This window comes from Lithobates pipiens, unplaced genomic scaffold (assembly GCF_037356315.1).
Source record: "Lithobates pipiens isolate NorthernLeopardFrog02 unplaced genomic scaffold, aLitPip1_a1.2 Scaffold_16, whole genome shotgun sequence".
NCBI lineage: Eukaryota > Metazoa > Chordata > Amphibia > Anura > Ranidae > Lithobates > Lithobates pipiens.
Window position 1 is genome coordinate 250,182,354 of NW_027507748.1, and position 25,303 is coordinate 250,207,656.

General features: G+C 45.3%; 1 protein-coding gene across 4 annotated transcripts in view; it reads left to right on the forward strand.

Annotated features, from left to right (window-relative positions):
• CNTN2 (contactin 2) overlaps nt 1–25,303 on the forward strand; it is a 393,010-nt gene that overhangs the window by 144,833 nt on the left and 222,874 nt on the right. For all 4 annotated transcript variants that reach the window (XM_077481283.1, XM_077481285.1, XM_077481286.1 and 1 more), the window contains 2 exons: nt 15,917–16,092; nt 17,957–18,052. In XM_077481283.1, the coding sequence (XP_077337409.1) occupies nt 15,917–16,092; nt 17,957–18,052 (272 nt within the window). The remainder of the gene's footprint in view (nt 1–15,916; nt 16,093–17,956; nt 18,053–25,303) is intronic.

Consider the following 25,303-nt stretch of genomic DNA (forward strand, 5'->3'; position numbering starts at 1 on the left):
GTTGGTTTGGCAAGAACGATTCTTCATGAATCCATGCTGATTACTGCTAATAATACAATTTTTATTACTAAAATCTTGTATAATCCCCTCCAAGAGCTTGCAAACTATTGATGTTAGGCTAACTGGTCTATAGTTTCCAGAGATATATATTAGCCCTTTTTTAAATATTTGTGCTACATTGGCTTTTCTTCAATCAGCTGGTACCATTCCAGTCAATAGACTGTTCATAAAAATTAGGAACAAGGGTCTGGAAATGACTTGAACGAGTTCCTTAACCTCCCTGGCGGTATGATTAGTTCTGGTTTTAGGAGCTGAAAGCGGTACAATTATTTTGCATGGAAATTTGGCGTTTTTTTTATATTGTAGTCCTGTAATTCTTAGGAATAACTCTCTTAAATCTGTTCGAACCAGAGTCTAGCAGACATCCTGGGTATGATAAAGTTTATAATATAATAAATAATAATAAAAATTATTCAATAATGTAATTAAATCCAAAAACACTGAAATTTGCTCATTTGCAGAATTGTCGCTGTCATTAGATTTAGTGTTTGATGACAAATTTCCCCACAAATCACTATCGCTCAGTTCTGCAAGTGATTATAATTTATTATCGCTGCTTTCTAGTTGGTCTAAAATCACTTTTGACATAAAGGGACAATTTTTGGTTGCTATGGACAATCTCCAAATTCCAGGCAGAAAAAAATTTATTTATAATATAAAAGTGCATGCAGGGCACTGCACAGACCACTAGGGACAAAGGGGGCGTGTCATTTTTTTATACAATACTGCAATCTGTAAGATTACAGTACTGTATGTGTATTGTGTATTTTTACTTTTTTATAATTTGGCGCCCATCTCTGCTCCCGTGCGCCGTAAGGTCGCAGGGAACGGAGCTGGGCGGCACTCGGGCACTGTGTGAATCGAGCGGAGGACAGCTTGATCACACAGCGCGGAGGACATCGCTGGCTCGGGGTTACCGCTTATGATAGTAGAATCCCAGACTCAGGATCACCGCCAGGGAGGTTAAAGACCTTCAGGTGTAAGCCATCTGGTCCCGGTGACTTATTTATGTTAAGTTTCTCAAGTCTATTTCTAATTTTATCCTCTGTTAACCATGAGGGTGCTTTCTGTGTCATGTCATAAGGATAAACATTGCAGTCTTGGTTACTGAATCCCCCAGTTTCCCTTGTGAAGACTTAAGAGAAGAATACATTCAAAACCTTCACTATCTCTCCATCTTTTGTAACCAGATTGCCTTCATCATTCTTTATGGGGCCAATATGTTCTGACCTCCCTTTCTTACTATTTATATACGTAAATTTTTGCAGGAAAGAAATTTGCTCAGTGTATGGCTGGCCTTACTGGCCAGACAGACTTGCTGGCTGGATCAAAAAAAGGAAAAGCTGCCAAAACAAGAAAACGAATGTAGCCACTAGGGATGAGCTTTCTGTTCGGGTCAAACATTGGCTGTTCGCCCATTCATCAAAAACCAAACATGAGCCGTTCACGCCAAAATCGAGCAGTGCTTAATGGCCTATAATGCACTGCAGGAGCGCAGTGAATTGCTGTATGATGATTGGCCAGAGCATGCACCATGACCCTCAGCAGGGTGCCTTTGGCCAATCATGGTTCAGGGGGACTAAATCCACGCCCACACTATATAAGCCTGACTGCACATCAGCCTTGTGTAAAGTGTCGTTGCCAGCGTGGATGGAGGGAGAGTAATTTAGATTGAGCAGGCAGGCAGATTATTCAGTTAGCTGCATATATATATATATATATATATATATATAATATATATATATATTCCACTGTATACAGTCTAGCTATATCTCACTGCAGGCCATTCCTGGTATACTGTTTCTAATATACTTCAGGTGTTGTACACAGTACTGTGCACCTTTAGTGCAGTTGCTACTACTTTTCTGCAGTTGCTACTACTTTTTTTTTCTGCTGGTGTACACAATACATACAGTGCACCCATAGTTGCTAGTAGACATATGGTGGTGTACAAAATACTGTGCACCCATAGTCCAGTTGCTACTACTTTTCTGGTGGTGTACACAGTACACAATACAGTGTAGTGTGGTGTTGCAAAACAAGATCTCCATCATGTCCGTAAGGCCACCAAGGAGAGGCAGATGCTCACAGGCCACTAAAAGAGGGCAAGCAGGCTCTGTGTCTACAGGCCACAGTGCTGGTCATTGACATTGTGCATCTGCCGTAGGGCACGCTTGTCATTTTTTTTGTCTGCTGCTGGGACTGGGGCAGAACATTTTGAGTCTTTGGTGGTGTTGCCACAACACTGTAACCCCTCAGATACTCTTGTTGGGCTCAGGAATGGGCCCTGCTGTCAAATATTAAATTAGAATTTGTAATTACATGCCCCTGTTAAACAGGGATATAAAATGGGGCCTTAGGCAGTGGTGGTGGTGCCCTAAACTAAAAATATTGTTGAAAGCTAGCATCATCAAGATTGAGGAGGAATAGGATAGTCACTCAGCATAGGCAGTCTTCAAGGGATCCCACATACATAGAAAAATCAAGCAGTTACATCATCATCAGGTGCTTGATAGCTGCTGCTGATCCAAGACTGATTCATTTTTATGAATGTGAGCCTATCAAGGGAGTCTGTGACAAGCGCACTCTATGATCCATTACAAACCCTCCAGCAGCACTTAGAACACTTAGAGCACTTAGCACTTAGTACATTTAGAAAGAACGCTGGATGCAGGACAGGTCAGTAGATCAGTTGGATATTGAGCTAGTTCTGGCCAGTGGTCCATCTTCAAGACACAGTAACCCAGTGGATCCTCTGTTGGAAAGGTCTCCAAGTCTGCTCTTGCCCCTAGATATTCCTGAACCATGTAATGCAGGTAATGGTTGCTAGAAATGATCAGACCATGGCGCAGAGGACTGAAAAATTATCTAAAGGCATTGGTCAGCTGGCCACCTTCTCCACTGCTCTTCATCTGACTGAACAAAGCTGTCATGGTTATGCAGTAATCTTTGTCAGCTTAGGCCACGTACACACGAGAGGATTGTCCGTCCAACTAAGTCCGTCAGACAATCCGACAGACAGTCCGTCCTACTTTTGAATGAACGGACTTGACCACACACGACGAACAGACAGTCCGCTGAAAGCTTGCACGATGATGTGTACAGCATGTACGACGGGACTAGAAATACGACGTCCAATACACTGCAATGCAACCTTTGGCCGTGTAAATCCTTTCTGAGCATGCGCCATACTTAGTCCGTCCAACTTGCCTACTCACGAGCGGACTGTCCGCTGAAACCAAAGTTGGACGGACTGTATTACGGAAATTCCGAAAGACTTAGTCCGCCAGACTGTCTGCTGAAAAAGTCCGCTGAAGCCCACACACGAGCGGACTGTCCGCTGAAACACGTTTCAGCGGACCAAGTCCGTCAGACAGTCCGCCCGTGTGTATGCGGCCTTACCTCTCCTCCATGTGTTCACCTTTAGAGGCCAGCCACTCTCACCTGGCTACTTAAATAATCTCTCCTCAAAGCATGGCTCCACCCCAGTCCCTATCAGGGAACTCTATATTAACCGGTGCACTGCAAGCCGGCCTTGCTGATCAACTTTTGCGTGTTTAGCTTCCACGTGCATCTTGCTGTGTCTTCTACATCTGATTCCAGTTACCGTTCTTGGCTTGTTCTCGACTATCCCTGCCTGATAGTCGTCCCGACCTTTGGCTTATTCTCTTACTATCTCTGTCCCCCTGTAGCCTACAGTGGGCGTGAGCTGGGAGACCCTGGGGGTCCCGACCTGGAGCCAGTTGCAGCCCAGTCCATCCTCACCACTAGAGGCTCTGTTGAACACCTGCTGGCTCTTAGACTCTGCGCCCTGGGGAATCTTATGCTCTAGCCCCTGTGGGATCCGTGTTAGTGTTCCAGTGCACCTGCCTTCCTTAACTACCTAGACTCCCATCTGTAGCAGGGTCCACTACCTTTGCGGTGCACTCCTGACCCCAATGGTGGGCATTTGTCACCTGGCCTCAGTAACCTGGCAGCAGCCTCAACAACACATTGTCCAGCACCAGGAAATTGTAACCTCATGGGGTCTGGAAATGCATTGCAGAAACCTTTCTTCAAGGCCTCCTGAAGATGTTTCATCCTCTGCTCCCTCTGCAAAGGCATGATGAGTTTTGCAACCTTGCCCTTGTAACGTGGATCAAGAAAGGTTGCCAGCCAGTAATGATTCCTTTTCTTTGATACCACGAATCCTAGGGTTCTTACGCTGCATGGCCTCCCTGGTTCTGCAAAGCCTGTGAAAATTTCCAGAGGCATTCGATTCTGAGTCCACTGGGTCACTAAGGATCACATGATCCTTAACCTTTCTGCCACGTACAACTCCTTGGGTTTCTGGGGACTAAAAACCATCCCTTGAAGACTGCTGCTGAGTGTTATCCTTCATGTCCATGCTGACACAATCCTCCTCCCCCTCCTCTTCCTCCTCCTCCTCCTCTTCTTCCTGTATGTTTGGCGGGCCTGCAGGAATAATATCTGGATAAAGGGGGCTTTGAGAGGTAAGGAAGTCCTCCTCTTCCTCACAATGTTCTGCCTCAAGTGCCTTGTCCATTATTCCATGAAGCGTGTGCGCCAACAGGAAGACAAGTGGGACAGTATTCCTGATGCATGCATTGTCACTGCTCAGTGTGCTCACCATCCTCGTGGCCTCATCAAATGGTGACAGGACAGTGCATGCATCCTTGATCAGTAGCTACTGGCATGACCAATAGAAGACAAGCTCCCCAGACCCTGTCCTGGTGCCATACTCACACAGGTACTCATTAATGTCCCTCTCCTACATCTACAGCCGCTGCAGCATTGCCAACATTGACTTCCACCTGGTGGATGTGTCACAAATGAGGCGGTTGGTGGGCAGGTTGCATTCCCTTTCAGTGTCAGCCAGCCGAGCACTGGCATTATGACCGTTAATGACCAGACTTTTCTGGTCTGCCTCAGGAGATCTTGTAAGCCTGGGTACCTGCTCAAGAACCGCTGCACCACCAAATTCAGGATGTGAGCGAAACATGGAACATGGGTCAAGTGTTCCTGTCGGAGGGTACTGTAAGAGCGGCAAGGATATGAATTCCCTTCTACAGGCAGTGGTCACTCTCAGTGGGGGGCATCAATAGTTTCAAGAAAACATTAGATAAGCACCTGAACGACCGCAACATATACAATGTAATACTGACATAGAATCACACGCATAGGTTGGACTTGATGGACTTGTGTCTTTTTTCAACCTCACCTACTATGTAACTATGTAACTCATGCATCACATGGCATCTTTTTGCCTGAGTGCTTGCGTAGCCCCTTGAACGCTTATAGAGCACCCCTGGTTCAGAGAACAAATCTGCAGAAGAGGCCATAGAGGAAGAAGAAGAGGAGGGGGTGGAGGAGAGGTCTGTGGCAGAAACACGGCTAGTATTTTAGAGGCGTGGTGGCTTAACAAGCTCCAACAATACTGAACCCTGTCCTGCATCCTTTCCAGCTGCCAGCAGTTACCCAGTGTGCTGTGAAGGAAAGGTAACATCCCTGCCCATGTGTGCTAGACCATGAGTCTGTGGTAATATACACCTTACTGCTGACCGCCCTGTCCAACAAGACAAAAACATTGCCTTCCACATGCCGGTAGAGAGCTGAAATGGCCTTCCATAAAAAGAAAGTGTTTTGGTACCTGCAACTGAGGTATAGCACTTTTCACAAATTCACGAAAGGGGGCAGAGTCTACTAGCTGAAAAGGCAGTAGTTGCAGTGCTAGCAATTTGGCCAAGCTGGCATTCAAGCTAGCATTCAGAAGGTAAACATGTGGATGCCTGGGACCGAATTTCTTTTTAATGTTTAGCAACTGGGGTAGGGAAATTTCCCTGCTAAAATCAGATGGTGTACTGCTAGCAGATTGACTGCAAGTACTTGGGACACCTATTGCTAGACCTTCATTCCTCTCAGTGCAGGTTTTCCAGAGGACTGGAGTAGGGTTGGAGATCCCAGATGAAGAGCAAGGAGAAGTCTGCATTTTTCTTTGTGTGTCCTTTTGAAGTGCTGTTGCCGTAAGATATTGTAATTTTGAATATATTTAATTTATTTATATTTAATTAATATATCTAATTTAGCTTTCAACTATGTAAGGCGGAACATATTACCTTCACCAAAATCTCTGGTAGACCAGACAAGTCGGTGCCTAGGCCTGTGTTTATAAACAATGGGATCCAAAAATCATTTCAAAGAATGCAATGAAGGGAGACCAACTCATAATCAATACTTAATTTCCCAGGAAAATTTAAGTTAAGCTCCTGCTCAGAATAGTCACAAGAATTTGCATTAAAGGGGGCTGACTTATGCAAAGTATAGGGATTGGAGATGTAGCCAGTCCTTAACCAGGAATAGGGAAGCTCACCAATCAGAGCCATGCTATGCCAACCAATGAGGCATCAGCATGTAATGATATACACAGACTAGATGGGAGGGAAACACACACTTTTATAGGAGAGTAACCATCAGAATGGATGGAACCTTGGTGCAAAGGGTAATTATGGGAAAGGTCTGCATTTTACTTGCAAGTAACTAAATATGTTTGCAGATTAATGTTTTCAGGAATATACTCTGTATTCCTTCATGTAATTCTCTTATTTTAACCTAATATTTTCTTCCTTGCTGTAGACTATAGATAGATGGTTGTGTATTAGGTTGTATTAGACTTTCAGTTACTCACCAATAAATGTTATTGTGTTAAAGCTTTCACTCATGGCCAAACAATTCTCATTTAACCCAAATCATATCTGAGAGATATTAAATCTCAAATATAGTATATGAGAAAAAGACTGCATGGGAGGTCGTCATATGTCTGGTCAATCATGTGGTGCCCAAGCGGCTGCTGTTGTGGTCACGCTTGATCTGCTTCAGACATCTGCTGCACATGTCCAAAAAGGCCTAGACCAAGGAACTTTTTTCAAAATCAGCAGGTAGTCAGCAGCGCCCTGCACCTGTGGAGCTCTGCGGTGTGATGCTGTAGGGTGGCTGCCCTTAACCTGCCCCTTAGAGGACATCCTGCCTCGTTGGAGTTGTGCCGCCTCCTCTATTTTATCAGGCACCCAAGTAGAGTCAGTGACCTCTTCATCCCCTCCCTCCTGGTCACTGGAGACTGACAGTTTCTTGGCCTTCTTGGGTACCCCCTCTTTATAGGCTCACGTTACTCCCTTCTTCAACCTGGGAACCAACATCGGAGCCTTCAACTCGCTGCACATCCTCCAGCAGCATGTACCCAACACTGTGGTCGAATAGTTTGGGGGACTCCTTCATGCATGATTGTTGGGCTATGGAAGGAGTGACTGTGGACAAGGAGCCGGTGGAATAGGCCACTTTGGCAGCTGCATAGGAAGGAAAACTACTCTGAGCCTGGGTGACAGAGGATGAGGAGGATGAGGACAGCTTTGTTATCCACTCCACCAACTCTTCTGCATGTTCTGGCTCAATAACATGGCCAGCAGCAGAAAAAAGGACAAGTGTGTCCCACGGCCACCGGCAGAGGATGCACCATGTCCATGACCAGCCCTATTGACTGTAGAAACGGAGCCTACTTGCCCTCTTTTACTGGCCTGCTGTGAGCATCTGCCTCTCCTTGGTGGCCTTCTGCACATGATGTATATTTTGTTTTGCAACACTGCACTACACTGTATTGTGTACTGTGTATACCACCAGAAAAGTAGTAGCAACTGCACTATGGCTGCACTATATTGTAATTATAATTTTTGATCTAATATTTCAAAGCAGGGCCCTTTCCTGCGCCCAACAAGAGTATCTGTGACGGGTTACAGTGTTGTGCCACCACCACCATCACTGCCTAAGACCCAATTTTTCTGCCCCTGTTTAAAAGGGGCATGTAATTACAATTTTTGATCTAATATTTCACAGCGCCCAACAAGAGTAACTGTGAGGGCTTATGGTGTTCTGGTACCACCAACACCTAAGGCCCAATTTTACACTGTATAGGGCAGGCTGTATAGTATATACAGGCGGTCCTCTATTTTCAAACATCCAACTTAAAAATTACTCCTACTTACAAACAGAGGGAGACAACAGGAAGTGAGAGGAAATCTACCCCTAGGAAGGGAAATTCTCTCCTTAAGAGTTAATATGGGAAAAAGGTGTCTCCACTGATGCTTTGTGAGAAATATAAGCTAAATATATAAACTCGTGCTAGTGGTGTATACAAAACAAATGAAAATGAATACATAAAAATGCAGCTGCTATACACAAACTGCTGATCACTTGAAAAACATATAAATATAAATATAGCGCTTGCAAACACAATATATAATAAACCAAACAATGTCCAAACAAAAAATGACTAAAGGTCCTCCAATCCGAAGACGAAACAATGCAAAAATGCTTCAGAAGTATTCAGGTGTGCAACACCCCCTCGTGTGTCCCCACTCACTAGATTGAGACAACCCCCAACTTTTCAGTCTGGTGAGTCACTTAAGGCTTTGTAATGGTGTCCAGGGATGATGGATATGGTGTCAAATCCTCAAATCCGAAATTCCTTTTATGAAGTTTCTCAGCAGAACAGACCGGTACCCAGAAGTAAAGAAAGAATGGAACTGATAGTAAAGTACCATTAAAAAAACGGTTTTAGTGTACAAGGGAGTGGGTACTTACAAAAAGTACACTCAAACAAATCTCAAACATGGAGCTGTAAGTGTAAAAACGCTGTTCCTGGGGTGTGTTCCACAGGACCGGAAGTGACGTCAGTGATGCCGGAAATTGTGCCAATGTTTCGCCCTCCCACAGGGCATCATCAAGGACCTTGATGGCGCACTGTGGGAGGGCGAAACATTAACGTAATTTCCGGTATCACTGATGGTATCAGAGTGTAACAGACAACTACAGGACATAGTGCTTTGAAGAGAGATTACAAAACACTGCAGATATATGTGCCCGGCTCAAATTTCATGAATCGGGTTTACATCCACTTTAATTTGCAGGAATTTACTCTCACTTCCTATTTTGGCTACAGGACAGGAGGTGAAGGGAAATCTCTCCAATGGGACACAGATGGCAAAAATAAACCTTATGTCACGTACCTGGTTGGAGAGCCCAAACGTGCAGGGAGCGGCGCCTCGTAAGCCTCCGGCTCGAGAGCCCCTGGAGGTGGAGACAGGGATTCAGGAGTCCGGAGGACACAAGTGCCAGGCCGGATAGCAGATAGCAGGCACAGCCGGAACAGGTAGCTGACTGGAACGGTAGGTGCAACTAGCGCTGGAAGCCGGACAGGAACTGCAGAAACAGCTGGCACAGGTAGTCAAGCAGGAACCACAGGAGTAGTTGGTGCTGGAATTCAGGAGGACAGGCAGGCGTGGTCAGAGGCGAGCCGGGTCGGCAACTATCGGACAGCAGAGGTAGAGAGCAGAAGGCAGAAGCGTGGTCAATCAGGCAAAGGGTCGGAGGCAGGCGGCAAACAGACAAGGTCAAGGAACAGGCCGGGTACAGTATCAGGAACACACAGGAACTGGTAGCAGAAGTCACAGGAATACTGTAGACAGGACAGCACCGTGGAGCAGAAGCTGATCCCTTAAATAGCCTGTTGGGCGCCAGGAACGGTCGCACGGGACGTTTGCGTACCCCCGCGGGTGACCGTGCTCCCGTTCGTGACCCCGCGTACGCCCGATCGGGTTATCGCGCACCCGCGTGCGCTCGCTCGTATCAACGCGCACCCGCGTGCGCCTGTTAGGGACTACATGCACTCGCGTGCGTTCGTTTGCGCCAACCCGCGTCTGAGGGCACCGACGATCCTCTTGTACAGGAAACCTACGGGTAAGTCTCCTATGTGCGATCGGGATGGTGGAACGATCGTGACATTGCGCCCCCCCCCAAGGGGCAACCTCCGGATGCCCAATCGTGTCATCTTATCCGGATGGGACCTCTTGAAAGCAAGGATCAGTCTCTTTGCATGCAGGTTGGACTCTGGTTCCCATGAATTCTCCTCAGGGCCATAACCCTTCCACTTAACCAGGAACTGAGTTTGATTCCGTCTTCTCCTGCAGTCCAGGATGGATTCGACCTCATATTCTAATTCCCCATCAATCATCACAGGTTCTGGGGGGTTGGCACTCCGATCGGCAAAGGGGTCCGGAACCGCAGGTTTGAGTAACGAGGCGTGAAAGACCGGGTGGATCCGAAACGACTCCGGGAGTTTCAGCTCAAAGGCTACGTCATTTAGCTTCCTTACAATAGGAAATGGACCCACGAACTTCGGGCCCAGTTTCCTGGATGGGCAAGCTAACTTCAGATTCAGTGTAGACAACCAGACCTGGTCCCCGACCTGGAGGTCGAGCTCCCCTCTTCTCTTCCTGTCAAAGACCTCTTTATAGTGTTCCTGAGTCTTGGCCAGAGTTTCTTGAAGGATCTTATTGTTGCTCTTGAAAAAATTAAGGTCTTCCTGTACCGCCGGCACTGAACATTCAGGGAGATTACCGGGTAGAAAAAGCGGATGGAAGCCAAAGTTTGCAAAGAACGGGGACTGTTTGGTAGCCGAATGGATGGAATTGTTGTATGCAAACTCTGCTAATGGCAAGAGCGATGCCCAGTCGTCCTGGGAGAAGGAAGAGAAGCACCGCAGATATTGCTCTAGCGTTTGGTTGGTTCTCTCGGTCTGGCCGTTGGTTTGCGGGTGATAGGCCGAAGAAAAGCAAAGCTCAATTCGCAGGGCCCCACAGAGGGCTTTCCAAAACCTGGACGTAAACTGTACCCCCCTATCAGAGGTGATGTCAGCAGGGATACCGTGGAGCCTTACCACTTCTTTAATAAAGATCCTAGCCATCTCCGTGGCCGACGGGGTCCCCTTCATAGGTAAAAAGTGGGCCATCTTGGTAAACCTATCTACCACCACCAAGATTGTGGAGAAGTCTTCAGAGGGAGGCAGTTCCACGATGAAATCCATGGATATCCTCTTCCAAGGTCTATCCGGGATGGGCAACGGTTTCAGCAAGCCCCAAACCTTTGATTTGCTACCCTTATTCCTGATACATGTGGTGCATGCCTCCACATATTCCCTGCAGTGCTTCTTCATTTGTGGCCACCAAAACGTGCGTTGGAGCAAGTCCGTGGTTTTGAACACCCCAAAGTGGCCGGCCAGTGGGTGGTCGTGGCAGGAGCTGAGAACTGCGGTACGTATTTCTTGGGGCACGTAGATTCTGTCCTGATGCCAGAGAAGACCATCTCTGGGGGTTAAAGAGATGTCAGGTGGGAGAGCCGGATCGCTGGAGGCCTGCTTAATTCGGGAAAGTAGACTCTCCTGAAGCAGAAGAAAGTTTCCTGGGGGAAGAATGGTATCAGGAGTAGGGAGCTCCACTGATTCATTGTACATCCGAGAGAGAGCATCGGGTTTCACATTCTTTGATCCGGGCCTGTACGTGATGTGGAACACAAATCTAGAAAAGAAGAGTGCCCACCGAGCCTGTCTTGGTTTCAGTCGCTTGGCCGATTTAAGATACTCTAGATTTTTGTGATCAGTATAGACCAGGATCGGGTGGGAAGCGCCTTCGAGGAGGTAGCGCCATTCCTCCAACGCTGCCTTGATTGCCAGCAGTTCTCAGTCACCGACGTCATAGTTCCGCTCTGCTTCCGAAAGTTTGCGGGAGAAGAAGGCCACCGGGTGCAAAAGTGACTTAGGTCCCTGTCTCTGGGAGAGCACTGCCCCAACGGCCACTTCCGAAGCATCCACTTCCAGGATATAAGGCAACGCAGCATCGGGGTGTCTTAGGATAGAGGCAGAAACGAACAGGTCTTTTAGGGTTTTGAAGGCTTCTTGTGCCTTAGGAGTCCATTGAAATTTTTGGCCCTGTTTGGTCAGTTCGGTGATGGGGGAAATGATGGAGGAAAATCCTCTGATGAATTTTCTGTAAAAATTAGCGAATACTACAAACCGTTGGACCCCTTTTCTGTCAGAGGGAGCGGGCCAGTCTAAGATAGCTGAGATCTTCTGGGGATCCATCTCTATTCCCTTTACTGAAATGACTAGTCCAAGGAATTGAATACTTAGCTGTTCGAAAACACACTTTTCTGGTTTGGCGTACAGACCATGGAGGCGGAGTCGAGCCAGGACATTCTTCACATGTTCCCGATGTTCGGCTAAAGAGGAAGAAAAGATTAAAATATCATCGAGGTATACAATCACAAACAGGTCTAGGTAATCTCTGAAGACATCATTTACAAAATGTTGGAACGTAGCAGGGGCATTACAGAGTCCAAAGGGCATAACTAGATATTCGTAGTGCCCGAAGCGAGTACGAAAGGCGGTCTTCCATTCATCGCCTTCACGAATGCGTACGAGGTTGTAAGCACCCCGTAGGTCTAGTTTGGAGAATACCTCGGCCGACCCCAGTCTCTGAAATAGTTCGGGCACTAACGGTAAAGGGTATCGGTTTTTAATTGTGACTTTGTTGAGTGCTCGGTAGTCCACACATGGCCGTAAGGAGTGGTCCTTCTTCTGGACGAAGAAAATCCCCGCACCTGCCGGGGAAGTGGATGGCCGGATAAAACCCTTCTTTAAGTTATCGTCCAGGTAGGTTTTCAGGGTTCCCAGCTCGGTCTCGGATAAGGGGAAGATCCTTCCGAAGGGAATCTCTGCCCCCGGGAGCAATTCGATAGGGCAATCATAAGGTCTGTGGGGAGGTAAAGTCTCAGCGCCCTTTTTACTAAACACATCCACAAATTGGTGATAAGCCTCGGGCACAGCCTGTCGGATTTCGGTGTCTGTTTCCAAGCAGAGCAGTGAAGAAGGGTCCGTATTGACGACTGGGAGGCAGTGCTGACGGCAATAGGCAGACAGAAACTCTACTCCTCCAGTGAACCAATTTATCAGAGGGTTGTGAGCCTTCAACCAGGGCATGCCAAGGATAACGGGAAAAAGTGGAGACTTGATAATGTCCAGACACAGGAGCTCCTGGTGGGCTCCGGCGATGATGGCATGAAGAGGGGATGTCTCCTGGGTCACAGGTCCGGACTTTAGAGTGGAACCATCGGCCAAGTAGATTGAAAGTCCCTTTACCCTAGGCCGAAGGGGAACGTTGTTCTTTAAGGCAAAGGACAAGTCCATAAAGCCGCTGCAGGCCCCAGAATCAATAATCGCATTGACGCTGATAGTCTTTCCTGAGAATTGTAAAAGAAGAGGCACAGCCAGATGAGAGATGGTACTGGTACTTGGCAGGGTAGAAGGAGAGGCAGGGGGAATAAGAAGGCACTTACGCGACTTGGCAGGGCAAGTGCGAACATAATGTCCCGATTCTCCGCAGTAGAGGCAAAGGTTACCGGCTCTTCGGCGTTGGCGCTCTTCAGGCGTCAGAGATGGGCGAAGTAGACCCAATTGCATAGGTTCTGACGAATCCGGAGAAGACGGGGCAGGAACAGAAGGGACCAGGGGGTTAGGACTAGGAACCCGTGGCAACATCCAGACTGGGCGAGAAGTAGAAGAGGAACGCTCTAGACGACGTTCTCTTAGGCGCCTATCGATCTGGACTGAGAGATCGATGAGCGCTTCAAGGGTTTCAGGGATTCCCACGCGAGCCAGTTCATCTTTTAATGATTCTGAAAGTCCCATGCGGAACTGGTAGCGGAGGGCTGAGTTATTCCACTCCGTGTCGGCACTCCAGCGTCTAAACTCAGACACATAATCCTCCACTGGCCTGCGACCTTGTTGGAGCACGTGCAGGGCTGCTTCTGCGGTAGCGGCAAGCTGGGGGTCCTCATACAGCCGAGACATTGCTTGGAAGAAGGCGTTTAAAGAGTCCAGAGAAGGGTCTTTACGCTCTAGGAGACGGTGTGCCCAGGCTTGAGGCTCGTCGGTTAATAGAGAGATGACGAACCCCACTTTTGTTGCCTCGAGGGAAAAGGTCCGGGGTTGAAGAGCGAAAAAGAGCTCACAGGAGTTCCGAAAGGCCCTGAACTTGTTTCGGTTGCCGGAGAAACGGTCTGGCGTAGGGACCCTTGGTTCGGGCGGCATCATTACCACTGAAGGCGGAACTGAAGGTCCAGGGACAGCTGGGGCTGCGGCAGATAGGGCCTGGACCTGTTCTTCCAGACGGCCGTAGCCTTCTTGCAAGTTCTTCACGGCCTGGGTGAGGCCGGCTAGGTGGCGGCAAAGCTCATCCATTGGGGAGGCTCCCTGCGAGGGCTCGGTCATGGCTGTCCTGTACTGTCACGTACCTAGTTGGAGAGCCCAAACGTGCAGGGAGCGGCGCCTCGTAAGCCTCCGGCTCGAGAGCCCCTGGAGGTGGAGACAGGGATTCAGGAGTCCGGAGGACACAAGTGCCAGGCCGGATAGCAGATAGCAGGCACAGCCGGAACAGGTAGCTGACTGGAACGGTAGGTGCAACTAGCGCTGGAAGCCGGACAGGAACTGCAGAAACAGCTGGCACAGGTAGTCAAGCAGGAACCACAGGAGTAGTTGGTGCTGGAATTCAGGAGGACAGGCAGGCGTGGTCAGAGGCGAGCCGGGTCGGCAACTATCGGACAGCAGAGGTACAGAGCAGAAGGCAGAAGCGTGGTCAATCAGGCAAAGGGTCGGAGGCAGGCGGCAAACAGACAAGGTCAAGGAACAGGCCGGGTACAGTATCAGGAACACACAGGAACTGGTAGCAGAAGTCACAGGAACGCTGTAGACAGGACAGCACCGTGGAGCAGAAGCTGATCCCTTAAATAGCCTGTTGGGCGCCAGGAACGGTCGCACGGGACGTTTGCGTACCCCCGCGGGTGACCGTGCTCCCGTTCGTGACCCCGCGTACCCGCGTATGCCCGATCGGGTTATCGCGCACCCGCGTGCGCTCGCTCGTATCAACGCGCACCCGCGTGCGCCTGTTAGGGACTACATGCACTCGCGTGCGTTCGTTTGCGCCAACCCGCGTCCGAGGGCACCGACGATCCTCTTGTACAGGAAACCTGCGGGTAAGTCTCCTATGTACGATCGGGATGGTGGAACGATCGTGACACCTTACATGGTTTATAACCCTCCCTTACTCTGTCCAAAATGAAAAAAAAAGGTTTGCCTACAGTACTACTTTAATACTGCTTTAAATATTTGGGACAGTTCAAAGCTCTAAATAAAAATGCAGCTACATTTTCAGAGAAGTGACCCATTTCCCCTTCCTAACCTTCTCTCTCTGCTCTGTACAAACTTTCAATTAGACCTCTTTCACACTGAAGCACTTTACAGGTGCTACAGCGCTAAAAATAGCACCCGCATAGCGCCTGTAAAGAGCCGCTCCTGCCTCTCTTGTGTAAAAGACTGAGTTCTACACACACGCAGAGAGCTTGCATGATGTTAAAAAAAACTCCTGCAAGCAGCATCTTTGAGTAGTGAAGCGTAAACCGCTCCTGCCCATTGAAATCCATGGGACAGTGCGGATATACCACCAGCATAGCGCTGCTGCAGCAGCACTTTGCGGTGGTTTTAACCCTTTCTCGGCCACTGGGGGGGTAAAAGTGCCCCGCTATCGGCTGAATAGCGCCACAAAATTGACAGCAAAGTGCCACTAAAAATAGCATTGCTTTTCCCGCCGACACACCCACCGCTCCAGTGTGAAAGGGGCCTTAGAAAGAGGCAATTTGAAAATAAACAGCTGCTGCTGAGCTGTCTCTTCAGAGAAGTCCTACAGCTTTGTGACAGTGGTGTTATGAGTGCTCATTGTATTAATTATATAACATTATACATAAAATATAACTCCAGCAGTTCAGAACGTATTACCCGAAAAAAAACAAAAAACACTTCTAGTAAGAAACTAGTTATATCCAACTTGAAAGGAGAAAAACTATATAGTGTACCACAATGTATTTAAGAAAATTGAAATGCTCTGTCATTGACATCACCTTTTATTGGTTCTGCTTGCAGATGGAAGCTGAATGGCACCGATCTGAACCTCGCTGAAAACTCTAGTTACAGCTTATTTGGAGGGAACCTGGCCATCTCTAACCCTACTCAGTCTAAACATGCGGGGACCTATCAGTGTGTTGCCTCTAACACTTTGGGTACTGTGCTCAGCAATGAAGCCTCACTACGATTTGGATGTAAGCAATATACCAAGAACAAAGCATTAAAGACAATATGAAGTCACAGAAATGATATGCAGTTACACAAACATTATACTGGCAACTACTGTTTTTATATTTTTAACTCCACCTTCCTGTTACAGCAGTACTGCAGGAAGTCTTCGTATGACTATGCATTCCAATAGGAAACTTAGACCTCCTGCTCTCAACAATCGGCACTCAGTAATACAACTAAACTGCCATCTCTGCTTTTGCTCTGCATTTCAAGTCTTGGTGATGACACCTTTTCTGAGTGTTTGGGAGTCAGGACCCCACCCAAGACTCACCAAGGGAGAGAGGCAACCGCTTGCCTCTCTTCCTTGGTGAGTCTTGGGTGGGGTCCTGACTCCCAAACATTCTTTCTCAATTGATTCGGATGATGGTACATATATAACCGTTTGCACATTATTATTAACTTGTGATGAGGCCTATTCAATTTGTTCACCTTTTCTGAGTGGTGTGGCTAGAATGCAATTCTGCCAGCATATAACACTTGAGTAAGAAGGCAGGAAATAAAATTCAGTTGTAAATCAAAATTAGGGGGTACTGGGCTAATAAATAAAAAAGCATGATAATTTTTTTGGACTTGCTGAAATAAAATGCAGTTAGTGTTTAAAAATAAGTGTTGTCTAACACCCCCAGGCCCCCACACATGTACAGCAGCACAACACTTTATATATTGTATTTTCCTATCAGTACCTGCCCTCAAGGAGCTTACAATCTAAGACCACTATCACACATACTGTATGTGTGTGTGTGTATGTGTGTGTGTGTATATATATATATATATTATATAATATATATTAGGGCTGTTACTGATTAAAAATTTTCGTGTTCAACTAATCGTTTTTTTATTTTAACCAATTAATCGACTAATTTCAATGAATTATAACGCACATACAGATCCAACTACTTTTAGCTGATCTCCTTGCATTGCAACTCTGCATTCGTCAGTGGTAAATGTGGTATACACTATATACAATCACCCGACACGTTAGTTTCCACAATCCATGACTTAACCTCACCATTCACACAAATACGTTTTAAATTCAAACTGTAGCACTGACGTAAGTAATTCTTTTTTCCACAGAAGCGTGACAATCACTCCACCTCCGGTCTAACTAATCACTCTCACCTTATGGCATGGACCCCTGTGCAAACAGGTGGTCATGCAAGCGGGTATGAAAAGGGTTAACACAGACCATAAACTTCTCTCACGTCTCCTTAGATCTCAGCAAGGACACCATGTCATGGGTAGAAAGAAAAGATCTAAGTGCTTACCTCTTAAGTATAAGATTTAATTTTTGTGTTCAAATACAAACTACTCACATAAACATGATAAAAACACAGCATGTAAAGCCGACAATCATGTTAGTTCTGTAGGGCAGAAGCGGGTGACCTCATGCGAAGCTCCTACCCCATATGCATTACGTTCAATCAGAACTTTGATGTCACCGGAGTCCAATGACGTCGATGTCCATGATGTCACTGGGATCTCCGACTGAACTCTTTTGATCGATCCAAAAAATTTTGATCAAAAAAATGAAAATCGTTTAATCGAGGAATGAATCTTTAATTTCCACAGCCCTAATATATAATATATATATTACCCACGCGCACACACATGAGGGTCAGTTTGGACAGGATTCAATCAACCTGCCAACATGTTTTTGGAGTGTGGGAGGAAACCAGAGTACACAGAAAAAAAACATAAAACTGCAAGGAAAACATGCAAATTCAATGATAGTGTCCTTATACAATATTTATGAAAGGTTTACAGTTCAGCTTTAAAATTCAGTTAGCATGATACACTTTTGCATAACTACGTTTTTGTTTTCCACAGATTTGCATGAGTTTTCACCAGAAGCGAGAGATCAAGTAAAGACAACAGAAGGACAAGGAATTATGTTGGCATGTAACCCTCCACAGCATTATCCAGGTATTCCTTATGCCAAAATGGTACCAAAATTGTACCAAAGAAATCTTAGAGACAAACTAAATTTTTTATTTTTTTTTACATGATTAGACAGTCTCCTAAGCAAGTCTAGTAATGTATAGTACACTCGCTACTACCTGCCCTATTCAATAAAGAGATCATATTTACAACTTATTAGTTATGAGAAATGCCACACCACTGCACTGGGGCGATTGAGGTGCAACCCCATTCACTTGAATGGTTCACCTTTAGCCTTTGCAGCTTAAGGGGGTAGTTGGAGGGGGGCAGTGAAAATGCAGCTCAACTGCATGTTTTTACCACTCTGCCCCAGGCTGGCTTTACATTTTTGCTTTTCAGTAACTGCAAAATACACACTTTTTTCAAACATTACTGAAGCACTTGGTAATGCACAATTGGCAGTGCAATGCTATTCATTTTAAATTGCACCCCAGGACACATGCTTTGCAGAGCACCACAATACACAAATGGGAGAGTTTGGTGTATTGGCAGTCTATTCAAAACACAAAGTGCAATAATTAAGGGCAGTGCATAGCTCGCAACTGTCCCTGATTTCGAGGGACTGTCCCTGATTTGGAACAATGTCCCCCTGTCCCTCGTTCCTACCCATTTATCCGTCAGTTTTGTCTGATCTATATAGCTGTATATAAAATTCACTTTTTATCTATCAAAAAGTGTTTTACAGTGCTAAACCTTTCATCCGATTTAGAAATTTCTGCATTTGTAAATGCCAAAAGCCAATATAAAGGAATAATAGTGGTAAAAAAAAGCATTTGTGGTTTTACCAATCTTGTTTTTTTTGTGCAATTCTCATTTTAAGGGGGCGTGACAAGGGATGTGTCCTATGCCTGCATATTTTTGCTGATAGGTGTCCCTCATTCCCATCTCAAAAAGTTGGGAGGTATGAAAGTGCATAGGGGAGAAGAGCAGTAGATCAGCATAGTATATGTAATAGTTATGGCAGATGTCTCCCATGCTATATATTAGGGTTGCGCATCTTCACTGGTCTCACGATTCAATTAGATTGCGATTATCTGGTCAACGATTGGATTTGATTCGATTCCGCGATGCATCACGATTACCGACGAGCTCCCACTTTCGCTTGGGCCGCCTAGTGTCTTTTTATTAAAAGTCAGAAGTTACACTTTTTTTGTAGCTGCTGACTGTTAATAAACAAAAAATTGACTGGAACTCTGCTTTGAATTAAAAATAACCTCACTCCCTTAAAGTGCACTACAAGGTACAGACATTCACACACGGATGCTGGGAGGTCAGGAGGGATAACAATCCACAGCTTACAAACAGCCCTGTGAAGTTCCCTGTACCATCTCTGTGCTGACCAGTGGCGGCTGGTGCTCAAAATTTTTGGGGGGGCGCAAACAAACTGAAAATACTGAACCTCCCCCATAAAACGTAGCCACCTGTGCCCTTCAAATGCAGCCACCTGTGCCCTTCAAATGCAGCCACCTGTGCCCTTCAAATGCAGCCAGCTGTGCCCATCAAACACAGCCAGCTGTGCCAATCAAATGCAGCCAGCGTGAGGTGTAAGAGTACAAATCCATTTGTACTCTTACTGTTACATTGCATGATGTGCCCCGCTTTATTAAAAAAAGTATGTGCTTTTTTTAAAAATGTGTCACCGCATTTCACAGTAAATACATCCCGATCATATGCCGTGCCCGGTGTTGTGCCAAGAATGGTTTCCCCGTCAAAATCCGTCCCCCCCCCCGACTCTCGGCTCATAACGGAACTCCGCCTGTCCCGCCCTCTGCACTGCAGCTCCTCCTCTACCCTGAATGCAAATCACATTTCCACCGTCCCCTGTACATTATCATTAGTCTATTCTATCCACACATATATTTATATGTATTACTTCATCTACACATAATATATATATTATATTATGTGTGGATGGAGTAATACATATAAATATATGTGTGGATAGAATAGACTAATGATAATGTACAGGGGACGGTGGAAGTGTGATTTGCATTCGGGGTAGAGGAGGAGGAGCTGCAGTGCAGAGGGCTGGACAGGCAGAGTTCCGATATGAGCTGAGTGCCAGGGGGAACAGATTTTGACGGTGAAACCATTCTCAGCACAACACCGGCTCGCCTCTCGCCTCTCTCCTCTCTCCTCTCAAGTCTCTCTAGTCCTGACGTCAGCGGGGAATTCTCAGCCCCGCCCACTGACTATAGTTATCATATCAGAAGAGAGGCGGGCGGGGCTAAGAATTCCCCGCTGACGTCAGGACTCGAGAGAAGAGGGAGGCGGGAGGCGAGAGGCAGGCCAGGCTCGGCACGGCACATGGTCGGGATGTATTTGTGAATTTCGGTATCAAGTGACATTTTTTTTAAAAGCACATACTGCGGGGCATATCATTCACAGTAAGTCGGCATTTATAAAAAAAAAAGTAATTTCAAAAATATGCTCGGAGTGCTTTCCTGGGAGGGGCGGGCAAGTTTTGACGTCACCCATAATCGATTTTCCGTTCTGTATGCATCGATGCCGCATCGGGGACACCCGAATCCCGATGCATCGATGTAACAATAAATTTCAGCACCCCTACTATCCAGGCCTGGTCCCGCCCAGTCACAAAACAGGTGCAAGCCTTTTTGGGCATCATGGGGTACTACCACAGGTTTGTCCCCAACTTCGCCACTATTGCTGCACCTCTCACAGTCCTGACAAAGTGAAAAAAGTCAGTCATGGTGAAATGGGATGACAAGGTTGAGAAGGCTTTCCAGGAGCTTAAAACAGCCTTGTGTCAGTATCCAGTACTGGTTGCTCCTGACTTCTCAACAGAATTTTGTTGTTTAAACTGATACCTCCAGTGAAGGCTTGGGAGCTGTTCTGTCCAAAGAGGTCATTGGGGAGGAACACCCCATAGTTTTTCTGAGTAGAAAATTGACAGCCGCTGAAAGAAATTATGCTGTGGTGGAGTGGGAGTGCCTGGCCGTTAAGTGGGCTCTTGACTCACTAGGCTATTTTCTCCTTGGTAGGAATTTTCGCCTGTTGTCAGACCATGCACCATTGACCTGGATGAGACAGAATAAAAAACACAAATGCCAAAGTTACCAGGTGGTTTTATAAGGTTCATCTATATAGTTATATATTTGATACAGTTGAATAAAGAGATCAGTTCATGCAGTTCAACCTGTGTGGGTGTCGGTGTATGAGTGTTTATGTGTTCATGTCTCTACCATTTCCCATAACGCTGTATATTGTATTTGCTAAGAGTTTTTTTTATTTATTTTTTTTATTATGGACACTATCTGCTGACACCACCAATTGTGGAAGGGAGTGCCACATCATTACTGCTCTAGCAGGGTAGAACCCCGTACATAGTTTAAGGTTAAATTTCTCCTCACCCCTCACAATTGTGTAAATATTTTATTATATATTTTTATCTGACAAACGCAGAAGAAATTACATTTTGCTACAATGTAAAGTAGTGAGTGTACAGCTTGTATAACCATGTAAATTTGTTGTCCCCTCAAAATAACGCCACACACAGCCATTAATGTCTAAACCGCTGGCAACAAAAGTGAGTACACCCTAAGTGAAAATGTTCAAATTGGGCCCAATTAGCTATCCACCTCCCCCCCTGTGTCATGTGACTCCTTAGTGTTACAAGGTCTCAGATGTGAATGGGGAGCAGGTGTGTTAAATTTGGTGTTATCGCTCTCACACTCTCATACTGGTCACTGGAAGTTCAACATGGCACCTCATGGCAAAGAACTCTCTGAGGATCTGAAAAAAATAATTGTTGCTCTACATAAAGATAGCCTAGGTTAAAAAAAGATTGCCAAGACTCTGAAACTGAGCTGCAGCACCGTTGCCAGGACAATACATCAGTTTCACTCAGAATAGGCTTCGCCGTGGTTGACCAAAGAAGTTGAGTGCACGTGCTCAGCGTCGTGTCCAGAGGTTGTCTTTGGGAAATAGACGTAAGAGTGCTGCCAACATTGATGTAGAGGTTAAAGGGGTGGGGGGGTCAGCCTGTGAGTGCTCAGACCATACACCACACACTGCATCAAATTGGTCTGCATGGCAAGGAAACCTCTTCTAAAGATGCGTTTATATGCGTTTTTAAAGGAACCCAATTTTTTGGACCTGAAAACTCAGAAATAAACAATTGATGTTAGGTTGACTGGTCTGTGGTTTTCAGAAATATGATCTGAGAATGACATTTTGTGACCCGAGTTTGGGGGCCCATATCTTGGAGCCAATTATTGCCAAGAACCCCAAATTCGGTATACAGACACAGTGGAACTAGCACTACAACATATCCAAATGTGAGGATCCTGTCACCAAGTGACCCCGAGATAGGGGGCCCCAAATTCGGGTCGCAAAATGTCATGCACTTTTCTGCATCAGAGATACATGGCCTCAAAGTCAACTGTGACCATCTGCGGCAATGTAATTTGGTCATTAGGGTTGGGTGTTATGGTAAGTGGTTATCCGTTAGGGTTATTGTTTAGGATTAAGGGTTGGATTAGGGTTAGGGTTAGTGTAAGGGATAGGGTTAGCTGTTAGGGGTAGGGTTAGTGTTAGGGGTTAGGGTTAGTGGTTAGTGTTAGGGTTATTGGTTAGGGGTAGGGTTAGTGATTAGGGTTAGGATGAATGGTTAGGGTTAGGATTCTGGATATTTTAATAAGGCGTTAAATATTATACTACCATATACAGCAGCAAAGAATTCAAATATATTAATCAGTACATATTTCACGATAAAAATATATTAAAAAATTGGCCAAATTTAAAACAATTATAAAAAATCTAATTAACATAGATTTGCTTTTAAATAAAACAATTTGAAACTAGAAAAAATGAATAAAAACATATATTAAGATTAAAAAATAAATAATTAACTATTTTAATATTATTTTATATTAGAAATAATGAAAACATGTTAAAAATTGCCACAAGAAAATTTTAGATATTTAAAAAAATTGGATAATTTGCTATAAATAGACATTATTTAAAAAAAAATAAAGGACAGAGAAAAAAATGAATCTGTACATCTATAGATAAATATATTTTATAAATATATACACATACCTGATCGTTACCAACAGACGTTCCTCTGGTGACACACTGTTTCTCATATTGGTATCCACGAATGTCAGACCAGGTCGTACTTTTTCTAAGAGCAGATCAAATGTGACAATGGACATCCGGCTAAAATTAAAAAACTTGTCGGGGTAGGTACGCAGCTGCACATACATGTTTGTGAAATCTCCAACAGACATTCGCTGTCCCATTAACGGATGGGTCCAATATCGACGAGCTCTGACTCTGGACCTCTCACAAAATTTGCGACGACGGTCTCATCAAGAGCAACATCAGGAGCATTTCCTGACATATATTCAATATGGGATCCATTTCAAAATATATACCACAGAAAGAGAGGCAAATGCAAGTGTACAACTGCTCTCGATGCTGCTGTTGCTCACTTTGATCAAAATAGCAGAAATAGTTTAAAAAAAAACATGCTTTGAGAGCTTGGGGAGGGTCTACATGATGTTATCTTTATATACGCAAACGCGGCTAAACGTGTCTAAAAGCGGCATGCAAACGCAGCAAAACATCATCGTTTCATCTTTTTTTGAGCAGAGTTTTCACCTGCGTCTTGTGTGCATGAGGCCTAATGACTGTGTGTTGAGTTATTTTGAGGGGACAGAAAATTTTACACTGTTATACAAGCTGTACACTCACTAATTTTACATTGTAGCAAAGTGTAACTTCAGTGTTGTCACATGAAAAGATATAATAAAATATTTACAAAAATGTGAGGCGTGTACTCACTTTTGTGAGATACTGTATGTGCAGTGGTAGAATTATAGTATAGTTTTATAATTATCTCATGAGTAAATTATCCTTTTTAATGCATGCTAATCTGCTAGCTTTGCCTGCCTAAGCTTGGCATTGTTGTCTACTAGGATCCCCAGATCCTTTTCCATCCTAGATTTCCCCAGAGGTTCTCCCCCAGTGTGTAACTTGCATTCATACTTTAATCTCCACGTGCATTACTTTACATTCATCAATATTAAACTTTGTCTGCCATGGAAATGCCCATCCCTCTACTTTTTTTTAGGTTGCCAAATCCTGTTACCTTGCTTAGCTTTGTATAGTAAACAAACACTGAGACTGAACTATTTATTTCATCTTCTATGTCATTTATGTAAAAGTTAAACAGAATTGGTCCCAGGACAGCCCACTCACAACTCTAGACCATTCAGAAGATATGCTATTTATCACCACCTACTGGATGTGCTCCTGTACCCAATTTCCTATCCAAGTACATACACTATCAGCAATGCCAATAGACCTCAATTTGTAAGGCATTTATGCTGAACTGGATTAAATGCTTTGGTAAAGTCCAGATACACCATGTCCACAGGCATTCTTTTATCCAGCTTACAGCTTACCTCCTCAAAAAATGTTAAAAGGTTTGTCCGGAAAGAATGATGCTTCATAAATCCATGCTTGATGATAATATTACTATTTTTATCAGCAAATTATTGGCTATAGCCCCTCTAGGACAGGGGTCTCCAAACTATGGCCCTCCAGTTGTTCAGGCACTACAATTCCCATGCCTAGTCATGTCTATGAATGTCAGAATTTTACAATGCCTCATGGGATCGGTAGTTTTGCAACAGCTGGAGAGCTGTAGTTTGGAGATCCCTGCTCTAGGATATAGTCTCCTCCAATAGTTTAAATACCATTGATGTTAAGTTGACTGGTCTGTGGTTTTCCAGGTATGTATTTTGGCCTTTTTTTGAATACTGGTACCATGTTAGCTTTTCGCCAGTCAGCTGGTACCATTCTGGCCAGTGAGCTTACCTTATAGGTTAGGAATAACTGGAGCTTTGGTCACATGAGCATGACACAACTTCTGCTGATGTCACTCCGGGGGGGGGGGGTGACCCGCAACCAACTCCCAGTAACAAAGCGAGGGTTGGCGGTCATCCTCTCACATATATACCAGGTGCCAGGTTATAGGGCACAGCAGCAAGTGAGTGCAATTCTGTATACCTCAGTACTTCAGTATATTTAGCATAACGGTTTTACGCTATGAGCCTCTTTCCTTGTCATCCTTCCTTTTGAGTACAATGGTCGTGTAAAATAAACAAGCAATTGGTGAAACACAAGTGGCACAGATCTGTTGGACTACCCCACAAGTACTTTTTGTACATACTAGAGATAGCTGGTCAAATATGAGCACCAGCATTT